Here is an 18633-nt window from a genome sequence, read left to right as displayed (position 1 = left end):
TTTAGATGCATCTTATTTTCATATTTGGTGGACATGTAGGGAAGTTAAAGCATTTTGGATTAAGATATGGTGGAATACTCAAAATATTTTTAAGAAAAAGATAAAGTTTAAGCCGCAGATATTTTTGTTGGGTATTATGGAAGACTTGGATGCAAAAGAAATGGAATTGATGTTGAACTTTATAACTGCTGCAAGACTACTAGTAGCTCAATATTGGAAAACGGAACGTTTACCTACTATAGAAGAATGGTCACTTAAAGTCTCGAATTTAGCAGAAATGGCCAAGATTTCCGCATATGTGAAGGACTATTCACAAGAAAGATATATTTTGGTTTGGAGAAGATGGATAGATTATATTGAGCGTAAATATGGGACTAAAAAATATCATTTGGTTTTTGAGTAAATTTTAGAGTATTATTGTTGTATAAAGGTTAGAATATTTTATTTAGTATTATTTCTAATTATTAAAGTGTTGTTATTATTATTGTTTTTAATAATTGTACTGTTTAAAAGAGAGTTAAAGGAGGTTATAGATATGTTATTTTAATAGTTGATTAATGTTAATTAGAGTATGATTATGTTATTGTTAACCCTGTGATTGGCACTGGGAAGTGAGGGGGGAGGGAGGGGGGGTGGAAGGATGGGAAGGGGAAGGGGGGGATTTATATTGTAAAATTTTATAAAATTTTCAATTAAAAAAAAAAATTCAGACGCTTGGGAACTGATTCATTTTTATGACGGTTGCAGTGTCCCCAGGGTCATGTGATGCCCTTTTGCAGCCTTCTGTCAAGCCAAGTCAATAGGGAAGCCGGATTCACTGAACAACCGGGTTACTAGCTCAACAACTGCAGTGATTCACTTAACAACAGTGGCAAGAAAGGTCATAAAATGGGACAAAACTCACCACTGTCTCACTTAGCAACATAAATTTTGAGCTCAATGCTGGTCATAAGTCAAGGACTACCTTATACTTACGTTCATCTGCCAAGATAAACCTGGCAAGAAAAATGTAAAATGCCTCATTTTTTTTTTTCACATTATTGAATTTCTCCAACTGTGAAAATAGGCAGTGATTTGTGTCTGGTGAAGCTACGAGAAAGAGACATTCTCTTGTCTTCTACAATATTTCTCGGGAAAGTCTCCATTGCACGGAGCTCAGCTTTTGACAAACATCACAGATGCAATTCGTATCGTTTGACACTGTTTTTTTTTCCTGGGATTTTTTTTTTTAATTCCCAGTTTTGGATTTCCATCCAAAAACTAACCACCTTTAGCTCTACTTAGCTTTTTGAGATCAGCTAGCTCAGGGGTAGGCAACCTCGGCTCTTTTATGACTCATGGACTTCAACTCCCAGAATTCCCGAGTCAGCATAGCTGACTCGGGAATTCTGGGAGTTGAAGTCCATGAGTCATAAAAGAGCCGAGGTTGCCTACCCCTGAGCTAGTTGGTGCCACATGGAAGGGCAAAGCATCTGAACTGCACCACTCTGAATGGCATCCAGAACCAGCCAGTTAGCAGTCAAAGGAGCACAAGGAGTAAGGTTAGGATAAGGGTATAGATTGCTCTCAATGGGGGTGGGTTTGTTGTCCTTTGGCAACAGTGCAGAAACAATCTCAAAAAGTTAACGAGGGTCAGGAACTAACGGGGAAAGAGATCCTTAGGAAGTTCCAGAGCTGCTAGGCACGGTGGCTGAAATTCAGTTGATTTCCATTTTTCTAGGCTGGCTGCAGACACAGAATAGTGGGTTCCCCCTACTTCCAAAAGCACAGGCTGGCTCCCTGCAGACAAACCTCTCTGATGTAGAAATCTGCAAAGTGGCTGGTGTAGCCGTCTTTCTCCAAAGCGATCACGGCGTCAGTTCCAGCAATGAAGCAAAGGACCATGAACACTGGCGGAAGAGAAAGAGTCAGTAAGTGCGTGCGTTTTCTGCAGGCCTTGACCTCTTGAAGTGAGATCATTATATTTCCTAAACAAACTCATTAATTGGCATTTTATATTCAACCGCTCTTCTAACTCTACAACCTTAGGGCAGTGGCTCCCCCCACCTTTTGGGCACCAGGGACCGCTTCCGTGAAGAGACATTTTTCCAAGGACCGGAGGGGGGCACGGTTTCGTGTGCTGCCTGCATGCCACAGATGAGACTTCGCTTGTTTGCGCAAACTGATTGCTGGCAGGCTGTGGACCATGGACCAGGGGTTGGGGATCCCTGCCTTAGGGGAACTAGCTCTATAAAAATAGGGCTGTTCATTTAGTTCAGGGGTGTCAAACTGCCGGCCTGCGGGCTGGATGCATCATGGCGAAACCGCGCCCACCCCATTGCCGGCAATGGAAAAAAAAGTCACGATACGTTACGACACGTCACGTGACGTTGCGAGTTTGACACCCCTGATTTAGTTCGTTTAGCATGGCTGGCTGGGGAATTCTGGGAGTTGAAGTCCACATGTCTTAATGTTGACAAGGTTGAAAAACATTGCTTTAACAGGTGCTGTCCTTCTAATTAAAGCAATGGGATGCAATCAAAAACATGTCCAGGGAATTCTGGCTGGGGAATTCTGGGAGTTGAAGTCCACCCGTCTTAAAGTTTTCAAGGTTCAGCAACACTGCTCCAAGGCTTAGATCTGGGGTAGGCAACCTTGGCTTTTTTATGACTCGTGGACTTCAGCTTCCAGAATTCCTGAGCCAGCCATGCTGAGGGGAAAGAGAGAGGTTTCCAAGCTGAGCCATGCTGGCTCAGGAATTCTGGGAGTTGAAGTCCACGAGTCATAAAAGAGCCAAGGTTGCCTACCCCTATCCTAGGACGAAAATTAAGAACAGGGGTCTTCAAACTTGCCCCTTTTATCACTCATGGACTTCAACTCCCTGAATTCCTGAGCCAGCCATGCTGAGGGGAAAGGGAGAGGTTTCCAAGCTGAGCCATGGTGGCTCAGGAATTCTGGGAGTTGAAGTCCAAGAGTCATAAAAGAGCCAAGGTTGCCTACCCCTGGCTTAGATCATATAAGCAGTGTGTCTCAAAATTTCCTACTGGTTCCTTAGCGCCATCTACTGCGAGCAGAGGGAGGCTAGTGGCCAATATACCATGCTAGAAACCAGGAGTTGGTGAGTTCTAGTCTTCCCTTAAAGATGGAAGCCAGCTGGGTGACTTTGTATGGAATAATCCTTTTCCCCATCATCAAATGTCTAATAAAAAAAAATCAGCTCTCTTTCCTTGTTCAACTCTGACCAACATGTCTCTGTTTAGCAGGCCAATTTCCCCAGTACAGGTAATCCTTGAGTTACAACTACAATTGAGTCCAAGATTTCTGTTGCTAAGCAAGACAGATTTTAAGTGAGTTTTGGCTCATTTTGCGACTTTCCTGCCACAGTCATTAAGTTAGTAACACGGTTGTTAAGTGAATCTGGCTTCCCCACTGACTTTGCTAGTCACAAGGTTGCAAAAGGTGAGCACGTGACCCCAGGACACTGCAAACATCAATATAACCCAGTTGTCAAGCACCCAAATTTTGATCACACATGACCACAGGGTGATTGTAAGTGTGAAAAACAATCATAAATAACTTTTTCAGTGCCGTTGTAACTTCGGTCACTAAACAAACAGTCGTAAGTTGAGAACTACCTGCAGGAGGCGGGACTGTAGAAAAAAGCTGTCGCCACAGTTCCAAAATCTCCTTTTGTTTATCCATCGGCAATCATCTCCAGATATTTGGCAGGTACATATTTGCTTTCTGTAATCACAATCTGTTCAGCTACCTTCGGGGGCCTTGTTTATGCAAAACCGCTGAGCAAAAACTTCCCAAACCAATGAGGTTTAATGTACAAATATTTCAACCACGCTTTCCTATTCAGTGATCTAATCCAGTGTTTCTCAATCTTGACAGCCTGACAATGTGTGAAGTTCAACTCGCAGAATTCCCCAGCCAGCACCCTTGGCTGGGGAATTCTGGGAGCTGAAGTCCACACATTGTCCAGCTGCCAAGCTTGAGCAACGCTGATCTAGTCATTAGGAAAAAAGCGGTAAATCAGGAAGTCAGCGATTATTTCCACTTGTCCCTCCTGGTCAAAGGATCCACCAAGATGGGAGTGAGAGGGAAGAAAAGCATCATGCATGACAAACCAGACAAGTAAAATAGAAAATAAACATACCGTATAAAAGAGGGTCCTCGTAGGAGCGATTTGGGAGATAAATCAGAACAAACAAAGGCGACAGAATAATAATGCCGAGAACTGCAGTCATCAAAGGGCTGTAGGGAAGAAGGAACAAGCACAGAGTTCAAATGCTAAAGTTATTAATTAAAAAGCAACCCACTGGGAACACTATTTGAGGCTCTCCATAGTCTCTACAAGATTCAGACATTTGGACTTTTAAACTAAATTTAAAGTGCATGGGATTCCCTGGGATAGAATACAAACAGAGACGCTGACAGGAAGAGGGGTCAACAAAGTGAAGATGGCAACCGCCAGGATCTTCATCTGACTTTGCTTGTCACATAAGGGGATCACGTGACTCCAGAACACTGCAACCGTCATAAGTGTGAAGCAATTGACCATCATGCGAATGTAAGTCACACGACTATGGGGATGCTGCAGCAGTCGTAAGAGCGAAAAATGGTCATAGGTCACTTTTTTCAGTGCCGTTGTAACTTTGAACGGTCACTAAATGAACTGTTGCGAGTCAAGGACTACCTATAATTCTATTGCCCATAACACAGGAATACTGCATCCAGTTTTGGTCACCATAATGTAAAAAAGAGGTTGACACTCTAGAAAGAGTGCAGAAAAGAGCAACAAAGATGATTAGGGGACTGGAGGCTAAGGCATATAAGGAACGGCTGCTGGAATTGGGAATGTCTAGTTTAATGAAGAGAAGGATGAGGGGGGACATGATAGCAGTGTTCCAGTATCTCAAGGGCTGCCACAAAGAAGAGGGAGTCAAGCTATTCTCCAAAGCGCCTGAAGGCAGGACAAGAAGCAACAGATGGAAACTAATCAAGGAGAGAAGCAACCTAGAACTAAGGAGAAACTTCCTGACAGCTAGAACAATTAACCAGTGGAACCACCTGCCTCCAGAAGCTGTGAATGCTCCAACACTGGAAGTTTTTAAGAAGAGACTGGACAGCCATTTGTCTGAAATGGTATAGAGTTTCCTGCCTGAGCAGGGGATTGGACTAGAAGACCTCTAAGGTCCCTTCAAACTTTATTTATTTATTTATTTATTTATTTATTTATTACTACTACTACTACTACTACTACTACTACTACTACTACTACTACTACTACTACTACTACTATTACCATGAAGGGAGAATGCAGAATGGAGCACTGATGTTAGCCATCTTGCAAAACCTGCAAAAAAATCATTCGTTCTTCACTGATCAGCTGAATTGCTTTGTAAAATTGGGGGTGCTAAATTTCTGTGCATTTATTCTTACTTGACTGATACAAAGGTTCCACATTTTCCCATTTCCGGTACTCCAAAACTGCAGTTTCCAACTAATTCTGATTTTTTTTTAAGAGTCTAAAAGCAGAAGAGGGTTTTTTCTGCTAGGGCTCCTTTCTAACTGAAAATGCGAGACCCTCAAGCTGCCACGGCTTATGCATGTAGCACATCCCTCGGTACTTCCCCCCCACTCACCCACCCCCCACACACATCCTGACTGCCCCAAACCAGAGAGGGATCACCCTGAATGCCAACCGAAGGACTCAGCCTGTTTATACCATCAGCAGCCAATGCACCAAGCTCTGAGTGGCGCTACAGAAAACAGGCTGGCGCCTGGTGTCAAACTGCAATGCAGATGCAGCCTGAGATCCGTGCAGTGAGCCTGGCAGTTTAGTGGGGTCGGGAAAAGGCCACTGAGCATCCGCAGAGCTGCATGGGGTCTCCAGATCAATAGTTGTCAGCTGGAGAGGCAAAAGGGGGCATGACGGGGGAATACAAGATTCCCACCCACCCACCCTGCTAGCGTTTTTTTAAGACGGACTCAGAGCTCAAATGCCTTTAAGTAGGCAAATGCTGAGCGAGCCAGCTAAGCATTTAATTAAGCATGAGACGGCTTTCTCTTTGCCTGCAGAGTTTTTCCTGTTCTTTACTGCAAGCGTTAGGAAAAAGGCATTTTTCACTGCTTCTAAAAAAAAAAGTGCCTCGCAAGTAGTAAGTAAGTAAGTAAGTAAGTAAGGAAGGAAGGAAGGAAGGAAGGAAGGAAGGAAGGAAGGAAGGTTCTACATTTAGGCAAGATAAACCAAATGTACAGGTATCGTATAGGGGGTACCTTGCTCAATAGTAGTAACTGTGAGAGGGACCTCGGAGTCCTAGTGGACAATCACCTAAATATGAGCCAGCCATGTGCTGCAGCTGCCAAAAAAGCCAACATAGTACTAAGCTGCATTAACAGAGGGATAGAATCAAGATCACGTGAAGTATTAATACCACTTTACAATGCCTTAGTAAGGCCACACTTGGAATACTGCATCCAGTTTTGGGCACCACGATGTAAAAAAGATGTTGAGACTCTAGAAAGAGTACAGAGAAGAGCAACAAAGATGATTAGGGGACTGGAGACTAAAACATATAAGGAACGGTTGCTGGAATTGGGTATGTCTAGTTTGATGGGGAGAAGGACGAGGGGGGACATGATAGCCGTGTTCCAATATCTCAGGGGCTGCCACAAGGAAGAGGGAATCAAGCTATTTTCCAAAGCATCTGAAGGCAGGACAAGAAGCAACGGATGGAAACTAATCAAGGAGAGAAGCAACCTAGAACTAAGGAGAAACTTCCTGATAGTTAAAACAATTAACCAGTGGAACAACCTGCCTCCAGAAGCGGTGAATGCTCCAACACTGGAGGTTTTTAAGAAGAGACTGGACAGCCATTTGTCTGAAATGGTATAGGGTTTCCTGCCTGAGCAGGGGGCTGGACTAGATGACCTCCAAGGTCCCTTCCAACTTTATTATTATTATCACTATTACTATTATTATTATTATTATTATTATTATTATTATTAGTAGTAGTAGTAGTAGTAGTAGTAGTAGTATATTAAACATGGCCCAAAGCTATGCTGGCTGCATTCTTCCCCTTTCTCTTTCTGCAATACAAGTTAAGTACAAGTAGTCCTCTATTTACGGCCATAACTGAGACCAATATTTCCATTGCTATGCAAGGCGGGTTGTTAAGTGTCCAATTTTATAAGCTTTTTATTTTTTTGCCACGATCATCAGGTAAATCACTGCAGAATCACTGTTAAACCGAGCAGGCGGTCGTTAAGCAAATCTGGCTCCCCCCCCCCATTGATTTTGCTTGCTGGAATTTGCTGGGAAGGTGGCCGATGGTGATCAGGTGACCCGGGGATGCTACAACCATTATAAAATACATGCTAAGCCCCTGAATTTTGATCAGGTGACCGTGAAGATGCTGTGATGGCCATAAGCGAAAGGACCATTCGTTTTTTTCAGCGCCACTGAAATAGTTGTAAATCAGGGAACAACTGGTAGTGTTTGTTTAGTGACCATTCAAAATGACCACGGCACTGAAAAAAGTGATTGATGACTGCTTTTCACACTTAGGACTGTTGCGGCATCCCCATGGTCAGGGGTAGGCAACCTTGGCTCTTTTATGACTCGTGGACTTCAACTCCCAGAATTCCTGAGCCAGCATGGCTCAGCTTGGAAACCTCTCCCTGTCCCCTCAGCATGGCTGGCTCAGGAATTCTGGGAGTTGAAGTCCACGAGTCATAAAAGAGCCAAGGTTGCCTACCCCTGACCATGGTCATGTGATCAAAATTTGGATGCTATGGCGGCTGCAGTATCCCGGGGGGGGTCATATGATCCCCCTTTGCAGCCTTCTGACAAGCAAAGTCAATGGGGAAGCCAGATTCATTTAACAACTGTGTTACTAACTTAAGAACTGCAGTGATTCACTTAACAACTGTGGTAAGGGAGGTCGTAAAATGGGGCAAAACTCACTTAACAACTGTCTTGTTTAGCAATGGAAATTTTGGGCTCAGTTATGGTCGTAAGTCGAAAACTACCTGTACATGTATTACATCCAGATCTTGGACACTGACAAATTGGGGCATGTCCTAAGAAGAGCCAGCAAGGTAATAAGGGACTGCAAATGAAAAGTGATAAGGGATGATTGGATACATACAAAGAGAGAAGCAACCTAGAACTAAGGAGAAATTTCCTGACAGATAGAACAATTAACCAGTGGAACAACCTGCCTCCAGAAGCGGTGAATGCTCCAACACTGGAAGTTTTTAAGAGACTGGACAGCCATTTGTCTGAAATGGTATAGGGTTCCCTGCCTGAGCAGGGGGCTGGACTAGAAGACCTCCAAGGTCCCTTCCAACTCATCATCATCGTCATCATCATCACTACTACTACTGCTACTGCTACAGTGGGTGTATTTAGTGAAGAGATGACCAGAAGAAGACCTGAGAGCCATCTTTGTATATTTGAAGAGAATGATGTACAAGTTGAGTCAGAATTGTTCAGAGTCATTGCAGAAAGAGGAGAAGAAGCTGGGAGGTCAGGAAGAGTTAATAGATTCTTCTTCATTGGATCACCGTCTTGGAGATACTGTAGTAATGGATTCATGCACTGGACTAGATGTTCTCTAAGGGACCCATCCAGTCCTTATGTTCTATGTATCTGTGTCAGGGAAGAGAACCAGTTTGGTGTAGTGGTTAAGGCTCCAGGCTAGAAATCAAGAAACCGTGAGTTCTAATCCGGCTTTAGGCACAAAGCCAACTGGTTGATTTTCAGCCAGTCCCCCTCTCAGCCCTAGGAAGGATGCAATGGCAAACCATTGTGAATGGCTGTGAATGCTCCAACAGTGGAAGTCTTTAAGATGCAACTGGACAGCCATTTGTCTGAAATGGTATAAGGCAGTGATGGCGAACCTTTTAGAGACCGAGTGCCCAAAAACTGGCCCCGTCCCCTGCCCCCACTCCGCCCCACCCTGCCTGCCCGCAGGGCCACTCACCGCCTCCATGACCCGCCGCAGATCGCCCAGGCAGCCCAACAGCACCATGGCAGCCATGCCCTCTGCCCGTGCCTCGCAGCATCAACTGTGCATGTTGGGGCGTGAGGGCAGTCTTGTCTATGCTGCCTGGCTGCCATGTCCTTGGCTGCACTGCTCCGCGTGGGCCACGCTCGGGGGCAACTCTCCTCCAGGGGGACTGCTGGTGAGGAGGGGGTCGCGGGCGGAGGCAAGTCTGGGGCAACGGCACGTGTGCCCACAGAGAGGGCTCCGAGTGCCGCCTCTGGCACCCGTGCCATAGGTTCGCCACCACTGGTATAAGGTTTCCTGCCTGAGCAGGGGGTTGGACTAGATGACCTCCAAGATACCTTCCAACTATTATTATTATTACTACTACTACTACTACTACTACTACTACTACTACTACTACTACTACTGAACTCTTGCCAAGAAAACTACAAGAACCAGCCCAGGCAGTTGCCAGGAGTCAATACTGAGTCAAAGGCATTAAAAAATATTAAGAAAAGGCTGTTTGACTAGATGTCAAAGGCTGAACATTTGAGGAATTTCTCCCTTCTAGGGTCATTTGCATGGACCCTCTCTTGATAACCAGGTTTAAAAAATGATGGGCCCCTCCCCCTTGCTGTGTTAGAGCCTTGTAGCTTTGGGACAAAAACCCTCTGCAAGAAATCAGACTTCTCTTCAACTGCTGAGCCTAATACAAAACAGCGAGCTGCCTCTTAAAAGTCTCTAAGTTCTATAAATAACAAGATGACACATTATATTGCTGAAATATATTCTGCATATATTGCTCTGTGGCCTAAGATATAATGAAAAGCTTAATAAATGCATTAATTTTATACCAGATATTATTTATCCTATGGATGTTTCATCCGTTAATTAATTTGGGGTTATGCTTAGTTCATTTTAATTACTCTAACATACTTAGGGATTTTTTCTTCTTCATTGCACAATCATTATTTAACGGAGGTATCGTAGGAGGAGAGCTGTGCTATTTATGATAGCCAAAATATCAGCAAGAATCTGAGAGCACCACCTTTACCTGTTAGCAACTTTTCTTAAAGGCATCAACTTTCACGAGCTGCAGTTCTCAAAAACTTCTGTTTTTTTTAAATAAAATATATGGGTTGGAAAAGCTGCCACCTGATTCCTCCTGAACAAAAATAACTCTTGCTTAACAATTGTCTCATTTAGCAACCGTTCCCAGTTACAATGATGATGCTAAAGTGACTTTTTGACCAGCCCTCACATTTGCATCCTTTACAGGTCTATAAAGCAAGGCTCAAGTAAGATCCTAACTTGTGAACCTCATAACCTTTGAATTTTTAACCCGGTTTATTTTTACTTGTAAGTTTTAACTTGTTTTTTTAACTCTGTTAAAACCGTTTAATCTATAATTTTATTCATGTACTTATCTGGTTTTATTCTGCTGTTATAAACAGCCAAAAGTGACTTAGGTGAGATGGGCTGTGTAGAAATTTAATAAATAAATAAACACAGGTGTGGTTTCACTTAGCGACCGCTTCACTTAACAACAAAGTTACCAGTCTCAATTGTGTTCGCTAAATGAGGACTATCTGTTGATCTTGGTTGTCCAACGTTTTGGCTTGCCTGGACCACAATGAGCGAAGAGAAATTGTCTTGGATCGCATATAAAATGTATACTATAGTTATTTTGTGTATATATATGTATGTATGTATGTATGTATGTATTTATGTATGTGTGTGTGTGTGTATCAAACTTCCTTTATTTTTTATTATTTTGTGGGGTCATATTACTAGCATGCTGTTGGACATACCTGCTGTAGATGGTTTTCTTTTATATTTCACAGTGTGGACAAATAAAAATATAGGTAATCCTCGACTTACGACCACAATTGAGCCCAAAATTTATGTTTCTAAGTGAGACATTTGTTAAGTGAGTTTTGCCCCATTTTACTACTTTTTTTTTGCTCCAGTTATTAAGTGAATCATTACAACTGTTAAGTTAGCCACATGGTTGAAAAGTGAATCTGGCTTCCCCATTGAATTTCCTTGTCAAAAGGTCGCAGAAGGAGACCCACGGGGACACTGCAACCATCATAAATACGAACCAGTTGCCAAGCATCCGAATTTTGTAACCATACGAATGCTGCAATGGTGGTAAGTATGCAAAATGGTCATAAGTCACTTTTTTCACTGCAAATTTTGTAATTTTGAATGGTCACTAAACAAACGGTTGTAAGTCGAGGATTACCTGTAATATAAACGGACAACATTAGGCCTGTACCTCCGTACAGGTCATCAGCACCTCCATTCTCAGGCTGGAGAAAACAGTCTCTATAAAATTGCAGGACGCTGTGTCAGCGTGCAAGTTCTGTCAGAGACAGGGCAGGGTCCAAAGGGCGGCTGAGTTGTTCACTCCAACCCATCTATGCAATATCCAGCCGAGTTAAGCCAGTCGTTCGAAAATTGGCAACTCGTGGTCACACAGGCTGCTCGTGTCAGCCCCAAATATTTAGCTACCCAAAACAAAATTTAAGATGGCGTTTCCTCCCCAGTTTGTGTACAGAAGCTGGAATGGGCTGGCAGCTGACCCCTCCTTTGAAGAGGGGGAGGGATAGTGTTCCTCCCTGGAACTAAAATAAAGCCTTGCTGATCAGCACTGAGCTGATGGATTGAGTGAGCTTGTGGACTAGAAACTTGGAATGCTGGATTATGGGCTACCCTGGACTACCAAAACTCTCCTCCCAGAATGTTTCCTTCTGTGGAAAAATTCAAGGGGAATTCAAGGGGAGGGAAAATTGAAGAGAACTGTGGAATTAAATTTGTTAATGGTGGCTTTTTAAGCATGCTGGCTGGGGAATTCTGGGAGTTGAAGTCCACACATCTTCAAGTTGCTAAGGTTGCGATTCAGTGCATTAATGCAAGCTCAGGCACCCATCCAGATTAGGATTTAATACAGGGGTAGCATTTTTATACGGCTACTTCAAAAGTGCTCCTTTTTTTCTTTTCTTTTGTTTTAAAGAAGGGGAGGTTATCATATCTTTTAAGGCGGGGGTGTCAAACTGCCGGTCCACAGGCCGGATGCGTCATGCCGAAACCGCGCCCACCCCATTGCCAGCAATGGAAAAAAAGTCGCGTTACGTCACGACACGTCACATGAAGTTGCGAGTTTGACACTCGTTTTAAAGATTGCAGTGAGTGACTAATTTTGCAGTTTTAGGTCCTAATTTTGCTCCTGAAAGCCTCCAATATTAAACCTTCATAAACATAGCAACCTTTTGGCCACACCTATTGTGGGGCAGCCCAGGGGGGCAAGAAAGGGTTGCATTTGTGTTGTATGATGTCATTCCTAGGCTGTATTTTTTATTTTTTTTATTTTTGTATCCCCAGCCTGGGTGCCACGCAAACATATCCTGTGGGTAGAAATGAAAGCATTTTGGGAAGAGACACGCTGCCTTTTCAACCTTAGAAATACCCTCAGTGTCAAGCGCTAGATCAGTGACAGCGAACCTTTTAGAGACCGAGTGCCCAAACTGCAACCCAAAACCCACGTATGTATCATGGGGTGCTGGGTGGGCGTGGCCCATTAGGTGGGTGTGGCTGATTGGGTGGTCGTGGCTTCAGTGGTAACGGCAGACTGGGTGGGACTAAAAAGTTCAATCAATCAATTCCAACTTTGCAAGATCTTTTTTTTTCTCAACAGAAGTTGAAATTGATTGATTGATTGATTGAATCTTTTTTTTTTTTTGCACACGGCGGCAGAGGCCTAAAGCAAAAAGGTTTTATAAAACCCAGCTGAAGGCCTAGGACTGGGGCGACGGCGCGCGTGCCCACAGAAAGGGCTTTGCGTGCCACCTGTGGCACCTGTGCCATAGGTTCGCCACCACGGCGCTAGATAATAATATAAAATTGGAGCTATCACTGCCCTGCATTCCTTTGGAATTGCTCTACACCACCAATGGGCAAATTGCCACAGCATAGATTGGCTGGCAAACCCCGGAATATATTTTTAGGCACAATCATTAACGATTTTCCTATTTCCTGCCAAGGAAGAAGAGGCTAGGAGCCCTGGCAAGCCTGCTTGGAAAGAAGCAGTGAAACTAAAGATCAAATGGATCATCCTCGTCTACAGTGGCATTTCATTAATAACTACATATTGCTCAACTTTCAATTCAAACCCTGTCATTGAATCCTGGGTGTTCCTGGGAGTTGATCCCTGGATTTGAACTGGACTCTTGCTCTATGGTCAAGGATGCTGAACCACAAGGCCCTCCCTATTCACCAGGGCAATGCGTAGCCCATCATAAGACCGAAATCCCATAGAAAACAGTTATTCACTTAACATCTGTCCAGTTTAACCCGGAGAGGGCCTGTAAAGAGGAGCAGTCCAAGGTACCTTCTTGTGACCTGACCATTCGTGATCCCTCTACCAAACCACCTGGTTTTGACCTGCCTCCCTCTGTCTGGCCAAAATTGAACACAGGTATGATACATCAAATACTTTGGCCACCTAATGAGAAGAAAGGACTCACTGGAGAAGAGCCTAATGCTGGGAAAGATGGAGGGCAAGAGAAGAAGGGGACGACAGAGAATGAGGTGGCTGGATGGAGTCACTGAAGCAGTAGGCGTGAGCTTCAATGGACTCCAGAAGATGGTGGAGGACAGGAAGGCCTGGAGGAACGTTGTCCAGGGAGTCGCGATGGGTCGGACGCGACTTCATAACTAACAACTACAGGTGTGATACTGGGGGAAGGGCCTCTGCCCTGCATCAGTGGGGATGGAAAGTTTCACCTTGTTGCGACTGTGATGCTGATATGCTAAACTATTAAACATATTGGGCAAGATTGCCCAGGATGTGTGTTCTCTGGTTCCTTAGAAGATCTGCACGAAGCAACGCCAGAGACAATCGCCTGGATAGCTGAATTGGACATCCAATTATGAGGCCACTGCCATACACACACACCCCGAAGTTTTATTTGTAATTACGTGGACCGTGTATACTGGTAGTCCTCAACTTATGACCACAATTGAGCCCAACATTTCCATTGCTAAGTCAGACATTTGTTAAGTGGGTTTTGCCCCCTTTTACGACCTTTCTTGCCACAGCTGTTAAGCGAATCGCTGCACTTGTTAAATTAGTAACACGGTTGTTAAGTGAATCTGGCTTCCCCAGTGACTTTGCTAGTCAGAAGGTCGTCAAAGGGGATCCCAGGACAGGGCAACCGTCGTAAGTATGAATCAGTTGCCGAGACCCTGACCGTTGGGGATGCTGCAATGGTCGTAAGTGTGAAAAATGATCGTGTCACTTTTTTCAGTGACGTTGCAACTTCAAACGGTCACTAAATGAACTGTTAAGTCGAGGACAACCTGTATATATTTATTTATTTTCTGTTGTGTTCTCATCATACACTAAATAAATAATAATAATTTCTGGACTTGGACTCTTGCTCTAAATTGGGATTGCAGCAGAAAATGAGGGCCGGTCCTGTAAACCAGGCCACCTCATCCACTGACTGATAAAAAAAAACCCAATCTCATTTGTCTTCTTCTCATTGAATAGTTCCCTGCTTCTCATTTTAATAACTACCATAATTTTCAAGAAACAAATAAGTCTCTCCTCTTCCTGACCCAAAGCTTTTCTGTTTGCGCTGTGACTTTTTGATGGGCAGTTTGTGAGTTACAGCAAGGGAGAGGCAGATGCAGTTGGAGAACATTATCAGATTGGGGGAGACACAAATCTGGGGATTTTAAAGGAGTCTCAGCCTACCGAAAATTCAAAATTTAGGGGTTCCCCCTCCCCGGTGGTTTTAAATAGGATCATCAGGATCACTTATACCAGAAGAAGCGAAGGCACTGGGACAAAATGGGCAGTCAAAATTGTAGCTATGTCAAGCAGGGCCCTATTATTATGATTGTTGTTTGTTACTATTCTTATGCAAAACATCTTTCCCTAATGGCATTCAATTTTAAACTATCTCATTTAACACACACACACAGACTATTAAACTCCTTGCCTTTAAACACTCTACATTACATTTTAAAGCACAGAAATACACTAAAACAAAACAGCAGCTTTAAATCAGGATAAAATTGGAATTAAAGCTGTCGAAAGCTACTAAAATGATCAAAAGTCAGGAGTTTTTTTCCAGGCTTATTTAGAAAACAGTCCACCCCTACAGGGAGGGTGTGCCTTTGCCAACAACCTGACTCTAACATGGCCATGACAGGGCACTATCGAGGGCACCGATGGCCCCTGATGGTTTTCCACCTTTGCAAATTCTCTCTTGCTCTTTATCCTGTGTTCCCTTCCCACAACTCAACTGGTGACAGTCACCCAGATGTGTCAAACTTTTAAAGCCCTTCTTTCTGATCCCCAGAAGTCGTGGGTCAGGGGAGGGGGAAAAAAAAAATCCCGGGTCAAATCCGTGTTCTTCTTGCCTCGTTCACACGGTACGTACCTCTGCAAGGCGGCTACGGTGTTCAAGAGGTAGAATAACGGGAAGGCGGAAAGGAACAGGCCGACGGCGGCCCAGAGTGGATGCAGCCGCATGTTCAGCGGCACGGAAAGCAAACCTGGAAGAAGAGGGTCGTGGGAATGGGCGACCAGGGGGGGCGATCGCTCCAGCAGGAAAGGGGCAATCGGCCAAGCGACGGGTTCCCGGTAGTAACACAAAGCTCCCCGCCGCTCATGCGTTCCTCTCGCCCAAAAAGAAAGGAAAAAAAAAAAAGAGGGAGAGGATTTTTTTTTTCTATCCAAAGGTCGTGACTGTTGGCAGCTTTCTTGCTCAAGCGATCCCGGGAAAGGCGCGAGGAGAGCGGCGCACCTCTTAAAAGGGCAAGGCGCACCTTTGTTGCTTCTTCCGCCCCCATCGCACCCCAGCATCCCGTTGACCATCGTGGATTTGGCCTTCCTGAAAATCGGCTTGGAAAGCGCAGGGAACTCTTTTTTTTAAAAAAAAAGAGGGGGGATTTCGCGCGTTCTCCCGGGGTTGACTCCGGTTCCAGCAGCAGGAGACGCTCCAGATGACGCCTTGCCAATAATAATAATAATAATAATAATAATAATAATAATAATAATAATAATAATAATAAAGTTGGAAGGGACCTTGGAGGTCATCTAGTCCAACCCCCTGCTCAGGCAGGAAACCCTATACCATTTTGGACAAATGGCTGTCCAGTCTCTTCTTAAAAACTTCCAGGGTTGGAGCATTCACCGCTTCTGGAGGCAGGTTGTTCCACTTAATTGTTCTAACTGTCAGGAAGTTTCTCCTTAGTTCTAGGTTGCTTCTCTCTTTGGTTAGTTTCCATCCGTTGCTCCTTGTCCTGCCTTCAGGCGCTTTGGAAAATAGCTTGACTCCCTCTTCTTTGTGGCAGCCCCTGAGATCTTGGAAGACTGCTATCCTGTCCCCCCTCGTCCTTCTCTTTGTTAAACTAGACATACCCAATTCCAGCAACCGTTCCTTATATGTTTTAGCCTCCAGTCCCCTAATCATCTTTGTTGCTCTTCTCTGTCAATTAGGGTCAATTACCAGCAGAAACGCGCTTTGCCAAGTGTGGCTCAACCTCTGGCTGGCATAACACGGCCCTAGCAGCGGGCCTTCCCACTCCCCAGACCTTTGCGTAATTAGCTGCAAAGTCCAAAACAAACATGCCTGTGCGGCTTCACGTGGTCAAAAACGTCCGTCTGCCATTGAGACGTTTCGAATTCAAGCAAGTCAGGCTTGCAAGCCGGGGTTAAGAATGAGGCATAGAGCCTTAGTGGCAAGACAACCCTAGAGGTCATCCAGTCCAACCCCCCTGGTCACTGCTGGATTTGCTACAGCATCTCTGATAGAAGACCCATATTTAGGAACAGCCTGTCATCTTTTTCAGGGTCATCACCGGGTATATATTTGCTCTGCTGCTCTGCTTCCTGGCAGGGATTGTTGATAGGGTTGCAGCTGTAAATCAGGCCAGTGTTAAAAATGCTTTACTGAAAAGGGGGAGCTGGCAGAGCTTTGCCTATTAATCCATCATTTCCAGTACAAGCTTCCCCTGTTTCAGCTTTGTTGTGTTGGCAGATTGCTTTTAAAGGCATTGCAAAAGAAAAAAGAAAAAGAACCAGAAGACAGGATGGGTTGCAAATCAGTTTTTTTAAAAAGGAAAACCTGCATGGTTATAAGCTGATTAGCTTTAGATTATCCTATAATGCTTTTTTGACTCTGAATTTAGAACAGCGATTCTTAAACTGGGGGGAATTTTCTCCAAGGGAGAAATTTGGGCACATTCTGGGGTTAATGGAGCAATTTGTAATTGCTTATTTGCGAGTTGGGATTGCTGTGGCTAAGACTCTTGCGTAAAACTAGTCTTTTTTAAAAAAAATGGGCGTAATAATATTATTTGAGGAAAAGGCATAATTGGCCCCCACAATTTAAGAGCCAGTGTTTTACAGAATACATTTTAAGGCCTTGCATCTGTTCTCTCATCCCAAATCAGTAATGCTGATTTTCCTCATCATCTGTTTTGTTAATTCTTTTTATGTTGTATGATGATGAGCAGAGTCATTTTGAATTGGGCAGACTTTCAAATCCAGTGCATGGAATTAAAATAAAATAAACTCTTTTTGACTTATGTTTCCAAATAGTCCTCGACTTACGACCACAATTGGGACAATTTCCATTGCTAAGCAAGGTGCACCTGATTTTATGACTTTTTTTGCCACAGTGTTTAAACGTAATTCTGTTAAGTGAATCACGCAGTCATTAAACAAATCTGACCGCCCGCATTGACTTTGCTTGTCAGAAGCCAGCTGGGAAGGTCACAAATGGTGATCACAGGACCCCAGGACTCTGGAATCTATAATACATGCTGGTTGCCAAGTGCTTGGATTTTTATCATGTGACCATGGGGATGCTGCAATGGTTGTAAATGCGAGGACCAGTTATAAATCATTACTTTCAGTGCTGTTCTAATTTCAGTTGATCTCTAAAAAAATGGTTGCAAGTAATAATAATAATAAAGTTGGAAGGGACCTTGGAGGTCATCTAGTCCAACCCCCTGCTCAGGCAGGCAACCCTATACCATTTCGGACAAATGGCTGTCCAGTTTCTTCTTAAAAACTTCCAGTGTTGGAGCACTTACCGCTTCTGGAGGCAGGTTGTTCCATTGGTTAATTGTTTTAACTGTCAGGAAGTTTCTCCTTAGTTCTAGGTTGCTTCTCTCTTTGGTTAGTTTCCACCCATTGCTTCTTGTCCTGCCTTCAGGCGCTTTGGAGAATAGCCTGACTCCCTCTTCTTTGTGGCAGCCCCTGAGATAGTGGAACACTGCTATCATGTCCCCCCCTCCCCCCCCGTTCTTCTCTTCGTTAAACTAGACATACCCAATTCCAGCAACCGTTCCTTATATGTTTTAGCCTCCAGTCCCCTAATCATCTTTTTTACATCGTGGTGACCAAAACTGGATGCAGTATTCCAAGTGTGGCCTTACCAAGGCATTGTAAAGTGGTATTAACACTTCACGTGATCTTGATTCTATCCCTCTGTTAATGCGGCCTAGCACTGTGTTGGCCTTTTTGGCAGCTGCAGCACACTGCTGGCTCATAGTTAGGTGATTGTCCACTAGGACTCCGAGGTCCCTCTCACAGTTACTACTATTGAGCAAGGTACCCCCTATACTA

The 18633-nt window shown here is 44.1% G+C and overlaps 1 protein-coding gene across 1 annotated transcript in view; it reads right to left on the bottom strand.

Annotated features, from left to right (window-relative positions):
• Positions 1-15528, bottom strand: part of TM6SF2 (transmembrane 6 superfamily member 2) — a 33782-nt gene extending 18254 nt beyond the window's left edge. Inside the window, exons 1-3 of the mRNA XM_029283635.1 lie at positions 15437-15528; positions 4142-4239; positions 1792-1889 (exon numbers count right to left, since the gene is read on the bottom strand). Coding sequence (XP_029139468.1) covers positions 1792-1889; positions 4142-4239; positions 15437-15528 — 288 coding nt within the window. The remainder of the gene's footprint in view (positions 1-1791; positions 1890-4141; positions 4240-15436) is intronic.
• Between the last annotated feature and the right edge of the window lie 3105 nt (positions 15529-18633).

This window comes from Protobothrops mucrosquamatus, unplaced genomic scaffold (genome assembly GCF_001527695.2).
Source record: "Protobothrops mucrosquamatus isolate PMUCROS unplaced genomic scaffold, P.Mucros_1.0 scaffold157, whole genome shotgun sequence".
Taxonomy (NCBI): domain Eukaryota; kingdom Metazoa; phylum Chordata; class Lepidosauria; order Squamata; family Viperidae; genus Protobothrops; species Protobothrops mucrosquamatus.
Note: the sequence above shows the minus strand (reverse complement) of the source record. Positions and strands in the feature narration are given on the sequence as shown.